This window comes from Neophocaena asiaeorientalis, unplaced genomic scaffold (genome assembly GCF_003031525.2).
Source record: "Neophocaena asiaeorientalis asiaeorientalis breed wild unplaced genomic scaffold, Neophocaena_asiaeorientalis_V1.1 scaffold123, whole genome shotgun sequence".
Lineage (NCBI taxonomy): Eukaryota > Metazoa > Chordata > Mammalia > Artiodactyla > Phocoenidae > Neophocaena > Neophocaena asiaeorientalis.
The window spans coordinates 14053681-14065878 of record NW_020173666.1 but is presented as its reverse complement, the minus strand read 5'-3'; the positions used below and the strand labels follow the sequence as shown (position 1 = coordinate 14065878).

General features: G+C 45.5%; 1 protein-coding gene across 4 annotated transcripts in view; it reads right to left on the bottom strand.

Annotated features, from left to right (window-relative positions):
- Positions 1–12198, bottom strand: part of MAP3K4 (mitogen-activated protein kinase kinase kinase 4) — a 109203-nt gene that overhangs the window by 4962 nt on the left and 92043 nt on the right. For all 4 annotated transcript variants that reach the window (XM_024747942.1, XM_024747944.1, XM_024747943.1 and 1 more), the window contains 7 exons: positions 10278–10378; positions 9302–9382; positions 6045–6236; positions 4511–4581; positions 3559–3675; positions 2515–2674; positions 523–645 (listed from right to left, as the gene is read on the bottom strand). In XM_024747942.1, the coding sequence (XP_024603710.1) occupies positions 523–645; positions 2515–2674; positions 3559–3675; positions 4511–4581; positions 6045–6236; positions 9302–9382; positions 10278–10378 (845 nt within the window). The remainder of the gene's footprint in view (positions 1–522; positions 646–2514; positions 2675–3558; positions 3676–4510; positions 4582–6044; positions 6237–9301; positions 9383–10277; positions 10379–12198) is intronic.

The following is a 12198-nucleotide window of genomic DNA, read 5'->3' as shown; positions in this document are numbered from 1 at the left end:
GGGGGGGGGGGGGGGGGGAGGAACTTTCTCTGAATTATATACTAAGAAACATCAAAACTTGAAAATAAATATTTCAAATCAATTTCTCAGATGGACATTTTAGGAGCCAAAATATCTTCTAAAAGACAATTCTGAACATGCAAATATTCAGATAAATTGTATTGCAATGAGAATATGAAATTTAACCTGCAAAGGAGGATGTAAAATTTTATGACGTGTTTCTAAACAATCAAATAATCACCATTTAAACATGTTGTTTTGACTAGAATAGTTTTAATAAACCCAATGTGAATGACAAGGTTTTTCTGGGAAGAAAAGAGGCCTTTCTTCCCTCCTTTAAGTCTAAGGGAGAAAAGTGATTTCCCAATCTGACAAGCGCTTTCAGGGGGGGGGGCTCCTCCCCCGTCTGGTTGGATGCCCTCACCTGCTCTCCACGTCTGCTGACCAGGAGGAAAAGGGAAAGCCGGGGTCCCAGCACACTGGAGTGAGCCCCGATGCAAAGACAAATCTAGCCGGACCCACCTGCTGTCCCCAGCGTGCTATTCACCTCACCAGGCATGGTCTGAGCATTGTTTTTAAGCTTTACTGAACATCCAAAATCTCCCAGCTTGATTAGTCCAGATGAGGTAAGGAAGATGTTGGCACCTAACAAGAAATAAGGAGTTGTGAGCCTCTAAAACACAACACAGGCATTTTAAAGTTTACATGGTAACCTAAACTATCAGGAACTTGATTTACAAAAGTTATAAAGACTTATGAAACTTCACTTGCAAAGTGTAATCATAGAAAGATTTTAAGCCTTATTCACAAATGTTAAAACACAGCGAAGACATTTTAGTATCAGTGCAGATAGCTCTGACCAATAAATTCTGAACTGAAATACATGCATAAATTCTAACATTAAAAACCCAGGGAGATACTTAAAGAGAAAGTACACATAAAATACAAATGCCTGTGGCCACAGTCCCTGAAAATTAAGTTTATATACGATCAGCAGTGCCTGCAACAGAAAGCAACGTGTAGACAAGACCTGGCACACATGCTGCTGGTCTGCAGAGCTGTATCCGAGGCCACCACTGGACTGATTTCAGACTGCCTGAAAAGCACGTTCTGTGACTGTCTCACATCTCCGCGAGCAGTACACAGGCCCGGCCCGTACTCCAGTTGGAACCCGGGGTTACCGCTCATCTCCCAGGGCGGCTCTGCCTCCTCCAGAGGCTACCGGCCGCGGCCACTCCAACCGAGCCGCACGGCTCAGCGCTACGTGTCGACGGCACCTCCTTCCAAAAGTGACACAGAGCCCCTCACTTTAGACAACAAGCCACACGAAGAGCTGCGATCTGCTGGTCCTCACAGCCTGAGAAGCACACGGCGCTCACTGCGTGATTCCGGAGCTAGCTCCCAGGCCCACACTCTCAGACACAATGAGCTATAAAGAATATCCCAAGGATGCACACGGACGGACTTCACTCAGGGACTCTGAGGGATTCTCTTTATGGCCGTGGCCAACGACATGAAGGTACCATTCCATGAGTGTGGAATTTGTGTCAGAACAACTGGAAACAGGCAATGCCATGGCCTGACCCAGAGCCATTTAAGCAAATGCCCAGAATGATCCCAGACAGCAAAGTAACGCAGTGGACGGGCGGGCAGGCAGCAAGACTGGGGTATGCTGGGGATTCAAGAGGAGCCACTTCAGAGAGTGCGGACAATTCTTCCACCCAGCAAAGCAGGTGACGGGTAACCCAGCCCCCTCTGAGGCGAATGCCTGGTCTGAAATCCGGCCATTCTAGAGTCAACCTGTTTAGGCCTCAGATTATGGGACAGAGTGGAATCCTTCAGTCTAGGGCCATTAGAGACAAAGCTAATTTGTCGCTTTAATTACCCACAAGACTCCCAAATACAGAGGTCAGGGGCACGGTGTGGTTAAGGTAAACGCTAGAGGGACAGTTCTGGGACAGAAGCATGGCTACTCACCACACGTGAGAAGGGAACAGCACTTTTAGTCAGTCAGCGTGACCAAATCGATCTTTAGCCGAACTCTACACTGGAGGAGGGTGGTGTAAATAAACCCTGTCCACGTCTCCCCAAGCTCAGCTGCACATCATAACTTACACCGGCATTCCTGATTCACCGTCACTTTACATATTCACGACGTTTATATATAAATACACGAGGTTCTTGACACAAGGAAAAGAAAGGATGCTCTGAGCACGAATGTCTAGTAAATACACAGGGCAGGCGAAATCAGCCTACAAAACAGCAAGTTTCATTTTGGGGGTAATAGATTTGGCTAAAAGCCGTGCTGAACAGAACAGCGGACTTATACACTCCTAGACGGAGACATGTGTCCTGCACAGTTTCTTAATGCTGGGTTCTTTACAGAAGACTACTTTAAGTAAAGGTATTTCTTTGTAGAGAAGTGATGTGCGGGCGTGGGAAGAAGCGACATGGGGGCAGCCACTGTGTGCTGGGCACAGCTGGCTCTGGCGGGGAGCCGAGTGTGGGCATTACCTTTAACGTCACGGTGAACTATGCCATGCTCATGGAGGACATTGATTGCAACGGTGATCTGCTTAGAATACAGCCTGATGACGTGCTCCTGAAGTCCCAGCCTCGACACCTCCTCTAAGGTACCCTCGTCACAGTACTCCATGAAGATGTACATTTCTTCCTGCGGGAGGAATCAAATGCAGCCTTGTGTTTACGTGGACACTAAGTGAAGAACCTGGAATGCTTCACTGGCCACACCCCTGAGGACTCTCCTTTCTAATGGTATGCTACACTTGCCATCCTGAATACTGAATTCGTCTTAAAACGGTCATTTCTAACTCCCCTACAGCCGTGTCTCTGCCTGCCTCCTCTGTCTGGAATTATACAGCTAGTTGGGATAAGAACATCTCCAACTCACAGGTGATAAATGTCTATAATCCTCTGAAATTCAGTCCGCTCTATAATCTCAGACAGGGACAACAGGGCCGTCCCTATAAATATATTATCAAGTACTGAAACACATCCTTTTCAGATATGAATTTATCTGTGAAAAACGTAAAAAATCACCAACATCCAAATTCCCCAGAAGCTCATATTCCACCAAGATGCTCCAAGTTATCCTCTTTCCCTCAAAGTGTTTATCTCTAAACACAAGGGGGAAAATCATCTGAGGTCTTAATTTTCTCTCATTTCACAATGGTTCCTTAAATACATATAAGAGAAAAAACGTTACCGAACAATGTACTCAAGTGGTTCAGTAAAAAATGGAAGAAAAAAAAAGGGACACACAGCTGTGTAAGGGGCATTAGAGAAATCTTCTGGTTGGCAGGATGGGTTTCAGTGCTTTATAATGTCGGGTTAATGACTACAGTCTACAACTTACATTTTAGGAAGAACTCCTCTAGTTTCAGAGAGAAGGCAGAAATGATGTAACTCATGGAGATTTCCTGATAATTAGGCAAAGTTACTGTGCTCTGAAATGAGAAGACCTGTGATGTAGGACAGGACTCCATCTGTGCCCTCACTGACCGCTCACACCAAACAGTGTGATCAAAGTTGGCTTACCCTATGCAGCTCCACACCAAAATACCGAACCAGATTGGGGTGCTTGATGCCTTCGAAGATTTTCAGTTCGTCTGCCGTTTCCTTGATAGTTTTGTGGTCATTAGGTTGAAAGCGAATCTGGAAAAGGAAAGCTGTTGATTACTGTTGGCAATGTCACAAGCTAGAAAGACGCCGACTTTGAATGCAAGGGCTGGGATGCTGACATGTCCACTGTCCAGCCCCATGGCACCATGGTCAGTGTGTTTGTGACTTCACTGCCAGGCTCTCTCCTCCTTGTTGAATTAAACACGCCTGCTTTAGAATATGTGGTCAGATAACAGCTAGTGGGATCATTTTCATAACGACAGACTGAATTAACCAAAACATGAAACATTCCTGTGATTCAGGAAGCAATCACAGGTGTTTAGGTTCTGGGCAAGATAAAAAGAGGAGATAAGATTCTGCCCTCACGAAGTTTACAGCCACGCGGGAATGAGGCCATAAAGCAGCGCGGGTAAGTGCCACACAGGGAAGATGGGGAGATGCCGCACGGGTTGAGGAGGGGGCCACATGTGCCCGCTGCCCCCTCACAGCCACTCGGGGACCAACGGTCGCGCGGCTCTAGCCTCCCCCTCCACGGCCCTCGGTGCCCCCCGCCGGGGCCTTCTTCAGGCGCTCCCTGCTCCTGCTTTCTACCTCCAGCAGATAAAAAGCTGTTCGTTTCTGAACCTTATCACAAATCCCACCCCCAACCCCGCTCAAGTCCCCTCTTGGTCCCAATGGTGTAAATGCTAAGAAGCAGACCTCAGGCCTAGACGACTCACTATGAATGCTAAGAAGCAGACCTCAGGCCTAGACGACTCACTATGGAAGCACTTAGGCTAGCTCTAACCTCATAAACAAGTTTTGCTTCCAAATCTCTACCACACGGAGGCCTCAGACAAAAACGCCCCCAGAGGGCTGGAGCACCCACCTCCTTCATGGCCATCAGTTCACCGGTGTCCACGTTGATACAGGTATAGACCTTCCCATACTGCCCTTCCCCTGTGAACAGGAACAAATGAGCTGCTCTCAGCCACCAAAGCCAGGCCACTGTAACTCAGTGAAACGTACAATAATCTCTTCCAATTCCAAATCTGTATTCATACATCTATAACCATGCTTACTACAGTCTACTACTGCAAGATCTAAACTGTTTCTGAATGTTCCCTAATAACCGTAATAGCTGAAGTCTTAAGCAATCTTTTCACTATGTCTTACCTGTAACTGCCTGTGAATAGAGTAGAACTGACTGGCAAATCCCAGAAGAGGCATGAAGGTGAGTACTAAGCCCCCTAGTGCACACCTCTGAGCCCCTATGGCCCTCAAGGAGGTCTGGGCGAGGTGGGCGGGCAAGACTAGTGGCCAGGAGTAAGCCTGACTGTCGTCTCAATGCACCTCATTGCTCTATGGCCAGGCGTGTGGGATATTAGTGGGATATTCTACTAACACACCTTTTGGGACATTAAACTAAGGGGATATATGGCTGAATAAGACCGAAAACAAGAATTAATACAATTTATAAAGGACTTGATTCTTTTCAGTGTGTCTTCCCTGACAGCTCCACGAAAACTTCAGTGTCCTGAGGCTCCCAGAGTCTTGTATTACAACTTTGTTTGCTTCTTCAGACCTAAATGCTCAACAGATAAATGCATTTATTTATTTTTAAATGAGAGTTTTGTTTTTTTTAAATTAATTTTGGCTGCGTTGGGTCTTCATGGCTGCACGCGGACTTTCTCTAGTTACGGCGAGCGGGGGCTACTCTTCATCGCACTGCGCAGGCTTCTCTTGTTGCAGAGCACGGGCTTAGGTAAGCAGGCTTCAGAAGTTGTGGCACGCAGGCTCAGTAGTTGTGGCACATGGGCTTACTTGCTCTGCGGCATGTGGGATCTTCCCAGACCTGGGCTCAAACCTGTGTTCCCTGCATTGGCAGGTGGATTCTTAACCACTGCGCCACCAGGGAAGTCCAGATAAATGCATTTAAATGGAGGAAAGATCTGAAACATAATCATCTCCTTCTCTCACACAATCTTATCGCTAGTTATTTTACAAGAAACTGTTTCACTTGGAAATTAACTGATGTTTTAGAAAAGACTGTCCTGTCTTAATTTGTATCCAGTCTCGCTTCAATAATGATCTTGTGGGAATAAGATAAAAAGAATACAAACTAGAACAAATGGGTAAAAGTTGCGTGGCTCTCCACTGGCAACTTCTGGAGTTATCAGGCCAAACCATTCCATTGAATGAACCACTGAAAACTCTCTTTAGTCTAAAGTCTCTTTTGTATTGTTCTTAGAAAACACTTTACAAATGAAACAAAAACCAAACCCCTCTGCAAAAGATACAATGTATATTTGCCACCTCCCTAAGAGAAAAGGACCAACCATGTAAGATTTAACCTAAAGAAGTGTAACTATTGCTATTTCTAACAGAGACAATCTTTGTGTCATGTTCTTTAGTTTCCTTACCAATTTTGTTTCCTCTTTGCCACTTAAAGGTCACCTTCCTCAAGCCAACGTGCATAACATTGTCATAAGACTTAGGGGTATCACAAACTTGACCAATGATATTCTTTCTCCTCATTTCTCGATATCTCTTTTCTTCAAACAGTCGGACTGACTTCTGAATAGCTTCTATGGGTCCTTGCCTAGAAGCAGTATCTGCAGGGAGAAGTGCAAACTCAGTCGTCCCAACCACTGTAATCAAGTCAATTTCCAGCAAATAATAATAAAAACAGAGCAACAGACATTAGCACTCCAGCACAGCATTATCTATTCAGATACACAGCAGGTGAATTAAAGTCCATCAAAACCTAGCAACTTCAGAGTATACCACCCACTACGGAAACATGCACATAAAACAGAAGCTACTCAGACACAGTCAATGATTTCCTGTAGCAAGAGTGTTGGTTAGACTCTGCAGGAACCACCCGCCTGTCTCCTCTCTCCAATCCGCTCTCAGTGACCAGAATTCTCTTACTAAAACGTAAAATCGGGTTGTGTTCTTTTCCCGCATAATTTATTTCACAGTTCATCATGACCTGTTTAGCGGAAGTCCGAGGCCACTGTGCATGCAGGCTCCCTTCCCGGTTCCCTTCTCCTACAACCGGCTCTGGACCAGCCCAGCTGAAAAGCCTCTGTGGGTCACCCCAAACCGCTTCTCACCCCATCCCCTTGCTCACACTCTCCTGTCTTCTCGCTGTCAGAGCTCTGCAGGAGTACTACACCTCTTCCAGGAAGCGTCTCTGTTGGGAAGGAAATTAAGTTTTCCTTTCTCTAGAAATTAAGTTTTCCTTTCTCTAGATTCTCTGGAATCAGAATCCCTGGAATAAAACCCTGGCTTCACCATTTTCTAGGTGTTTGACAATCAGCAAGTTAGTTAACTTCTTTATACATCAAATTCCTAATCTGTGAAATGAAGGTAATAATACCTCATTCAGAGATACTGTGAGAATTTAATGAAATCACGCACATAAAGCATTTAGCCCACTGCCCGGAATATTAAAATATTTAGTAAATTTTAGCTATTGTTATTATTATTCCTTATTTTCCCATCAAGCTATCTCTATTTCTCCAACATATTTTATCATGATTTACAGTAAGAAATATCTTTTACACAAATAGATATCTAAAACGACAGTTTCGTGAAACACTATTACTCTTTCTACATGTGACTAGGATTCTGTCCAGTTTTTTTGTTTGTTTGTTTGTTTGTTTGCGGTACGTGGGCCTCTCACTGTTGTGGCCTCTTCCGCTGTGGAGCACGGGCTCCAGACGCGCAGGCTCAGCGGCCACGGCTCACGGGCCCAGCCGCTCCGCGGCATGTGGGATCCTCCCGGATCGGGGCATGAACCCACGTCCCCTGCATTGGCAGGCGGACTCTCAACCACTGCACCCCAGGGAAGCCTGCTTCTTTTTTAGTGCTGATTTTACAACCCACTAAAGGGTCAAAACCCATAATGTGAAAAGCACTGCTTTCTTTACATACATGTCCACTACCGTATTTCTCATCCTGTCCCCTAAAGAGCCATCTGAGAGCCTGAATTTTCTGTCTAAGAGATCACTGAGGACTGTGATGGCTGAACGGTTACTCTGAGAAGAGAAATTCCCAGAGATTTATAACGGCCCAATTACAGTGTCTGACTACAATCATTTCTTTAAAACATGGATCCTTGTTTCCCTTACCTCAGTACGTGACACATCGCGTCTACTCAGCATTGAATAAGATTTCATAGCTGTGAGGTCATGGACTCCACCGGCAAATATTTCTGGGAAAGGCCTATTTTTTTTAACAGTAAACATTTCTCAAGATTTCCCAGTCTTTAATATGTCAGTGTCAACCGTAACTCTCCCAAGAGTTCCCAAATTCACTTGACAACAAAGTATTTGTTTTGAAAATTATCACAAAGACCTGGTATCCGTGGGACCTACCGGTTATGTGAGAGCCCCTGGAGGGACCCTCTTCCCTGTCACCAGGCTCAAGCTGAGGAAACCTCCGCCGACTCCTAGCCCTCTACCGCACCTATAACCTGCCCAGGCCTGTCAAATGTGGCATCACAGCTGTTTTTGCTTCCATGGCTTTTTTAAAACCCCACCTTAGTCCAGCATCTTATTTTCCACTGTATCACTACAATGATGTTCTAGCCCTTCTCCCTACTTTCCTCCCCAATTCAGGCCAGCAGGTTAAGCTTCCTCAGTGTCCTTCTTACCCACACCCTCGCTCTCCCTGAACATAAGAGGCTTTCCAGCTCAAGAGGCTTCAGGGGCTGCCCACCATCGCTGGGTAAGGCCTTAATCACCTAGCCCTTTGCTGAAGACTGGCCGTGATCAGGTCTCCCCTACCCTTTCAGTTCCACCTCCGTTTACATCTACGCTATCCAGGTCGGGCCGGGCCAGGCCAGGCTGGCTGGTCTGTTCTTCAGTCACTGGGCCTCCAGATGTGTTTCTCATTGGGTACTTCTCCTCTTGGCCTGAGGCAGACCTCTTTCCTTCAGGGGCCAGCCCAAGCCTCAGCCCTCCCTGGGACCCCTCCTGACTGCTCCAGGCCCGGTGACGGCTCTTCTGCTGCTCAGTTTCACACTTTTCGAAGGGGAGCTGTGGTGGCAAGAGCCCGGCCTGAAGGCAGAAGGAGTGCAGTCTGGTCCCAGCTCTCACTTACGATGTCCTCGGCCAAATTATCTAGCCGCTCAGAAACTTCTATCATTTACAGAAAGAGAACAGGTTCTATCCTGCCCATGACTCAACACCGTTGTGACGAAGAGTATGTGAGAGCATTCTGTGCTCGACCACGGACTTTTCTGCTGTTTATTCTTCGGGGTTTACATTGATCACTTCTGGTTCATACTGATGGACTGCTTTATAAGATGAATGCTTTCTCCAGCTTCTTAGCATAAGAAATACACGGCTACTCACTTCGCAAATATTTATCATATTCCTACCATGTATAAAGAATTATGCTAAGGGCCCACCCAGGTGACATACAAAATGAACCATCACTCTGCTTAAAGAGTACAAAACCGAGTAAAACGTGTTCCTGCTCCAAAGGAGTTTGTAAGAAATAGGAAATGCACACAAACACATCACAGACAGAAAGTGATGTCAGAGGTCTAAAAAAGATCACAAAACATTAACGTAGAAGGTCTAATAATTCACAAGCTAAAGCATATTTCAGCTGAAACTGCTCACCTTATGCTTAAACGTGTTAAGTTCAACATTCTTTCTCTTACCCTTAGTCTGACTGATAAGTGTCCGAAGTTCCCAACTTCTTCGAGTTGACCCACTTGAATCACCTTTTGGATATGCTGGTTCTGCAGAAAGTATTTTTTCATACAAATTAAGACTTATAAAACAAATAAGCTTATTTAATTCGGAACAAGACTGAAATGGTGAGTAGCGATGATTAGTTACCATCAACCTGTCATTCCTGGTGGTTAATTTCTGTTTGAGGTGAGTGTGAGAAGCTGTCTCTACAATCATTTATAGCAAATTTCACCAAGCTAAAAAGTTGTTAATGGAGTTACAGGACTTTAACCACAAAAACTTTCCACAAGTAGCGGACCTTAGAATACTGAGCAGAAACTGGTTTCTCTGGGGGCCCCCCTCCCGAGGCCCTGCCCAGGAGCCCAGCAGAGCTACAGCAGGAGCAACCACGTGGCTTCTGAGCAAAGACTCCTAGTTCTGCATCATAATAAAACTTCAGCATATCATTAAGAAGCACAGTGCCACTTTATTTATTTATTTTTGTGGTACGCGGGCCTCTCACTGCCGGGGCCTCTCCCGTTGCGGAGCACAGGCTCCGGACGCGCAGGCTCAGCGGCCATGGCTCACGGGCCCAGCCGCTCCGCGGCATGTGGGATCTTCCCGGACCGGGGCACGAACCCGTGTCCCCTGCATCGGCAGGCGGACTCTCAACCACTGTGCCACCAGGGAAGCCCCACTTTATATTTTTAAAGTGAATAAGCGTGCTCAACAATTAAAATATCAGGAATAACGACTTTTTAAAATTATTTAGCAACAAAAAGAAAAAATGCAAATATAGCTAAAAAGGCATTAAAAAGCCAATGTGTTCAGCACTAATCCTTCTCACAGGGCTCTGTCACTCCTTTACTTCGTTTCTTTTAAAAGGCCTTAACAGCAGAAACCGGTGGACTGAGACAAACGGTTAGGCTGACTGGAGATGCAGGGGACACCTTACACACTCACCATCTCGCTCCTCGGTGGGGCTCGAGTGACGACTCAGGGACCTAAACTGCAATTCGGCCGCTATGGAAGCCAATCGATCATTCTCAGGGACGCTGGAACCCCTGTTTTAATATTTTTAAAAATTAAGCTATCAATTCAATGGAACTCAAAAAGAACGATCTGTGAGATTCTTCCAGAGCAGTGATTCTAAACTGGGGGTAACTTTCCCCCCCAAGAACACCTGGCATCTAGTGGGTAAAGGACAACACAAAGGACAGTCCCAAACCAATAATTATTCTCCCAAAGTAGCAGTGCTCCTACTGAGACACCTGTCCCTGGAGTTTGGCAGGAGAACGCATGAGAACCTGACTGCATCCTATATCGTTTTATGTTAAAAACAGCAACAAAAATAAAAACAGTATTTACTGAAGTGTTACTGACATGTGCTGAAAGTTCCATAATTTAAGCCCAGGATGGATAAAAATTATGAGCCGAATCTGGCTAATATTTAAAATCATCACATTCTATTTATGTACTTAATTCTATTTGAAGTGCTAAAATCACTACATGATTCAGAGCTCAAATCTCTTAACGCGCAAATGTCAGGGAATACCTAGCAATTTCTCAAGCAGTAGGCAAGCAAAAGTGCAGAAGAGCAGGAAGCTTAACGTATAAAAAGGGCAAAGTTACTTTGCTGCTTTTCCAGAATAAAGTGTTCAGCAATCCAGAATGAATCCATAAAGATTAAATAAAGCCCAGAATTAAATAAGGGAAAGTGTTAAAATTATAATTCAAATCATCCAAAGTAAATACAGTGTTAGTCCATTAACAAGTTTAGTGCATTTTTTTTAAATGAATGATATAATGAAGTATGGTAGCATTTATGCTCTTTTTTATTATAGACTGAGTAGGTTTAAAGCAACATGGTCTACTGGACAGACATTCACAAATTATGAAGTATGCACTGCTTTGTTATTTCCCTAAACTCTCAAATCTGGTATAGTACTTGCTAAGTCTGAAGTGAGGGGGGATACCTTCCACTGCCATTAGTTCATCAAAGAGTCTTGGCACTGTTTCCTGGAAAAACCACTGATGCTGAACTGAAGAAACACATCCCACTCCTAAGCTGTGCCAAAGCCTGGGACCACGGAGAAGCCACTCAACATTTCTAGTTTCCTGATTTCCCAGAGAGAAGATTAGCCAATTCGACATCCTCACATTTTTGCCAGTGTAACAGGCAAGAAAACACACTGAGATGAAGTGATGCACGGGTGAACGTTTAACAACCAGTTGCAGGGGGAGCGGCAGGGTATAGACTTCAACAATTTCCGTGGCGTAACAACTGGCTTGCAGGATTCCTGAAAAATGAACAATCAGCTCTTGCAGACCAGTAAGAGGCAGCTCCAGCGAGCAGAACACTGCAAAAATGTTTTCTGAACAACGGTAAAATAACTGAAGCCCAGACTATTTCCTAAGTCAAACTGTATCGAATCAAAATATTTATCAGAAGCTGTGGAGCAAAGTAAAATTTCACCGTGGCTGACGTATCTCTAAGACAGGCAAGGGCTGCACACACGCCTGCCGACGTCAGAAAGCGCAGGTACCACCCTGCCTCCTCACAGCCTGTTCACGGCCCAAGGCTGCTCGGAGACCCCGGCTGAGGGGCACGTGTGGCCCCTGTACAGGCGCTGGAGGCTGGGCCACGGGGTTAAGGCTGGAGGCAGCCGGGAGGCTGACAACCCGCGGCTCTGCACGCCCTCACGGCTCTGCTGTTCTGTACCTACGGCCACACACACCACCAGGAAGGACAGATCACTTTACTCCTCTGTGAACAAAGGCCTTCAAGATGGCATGTTACAATGGAAGTAAAATTTCTAAATCTCAAGGATTGTCCTAAAGCAAAAACGAAGAACACTTCTGAAATGCTGCTCAAAACATGCTG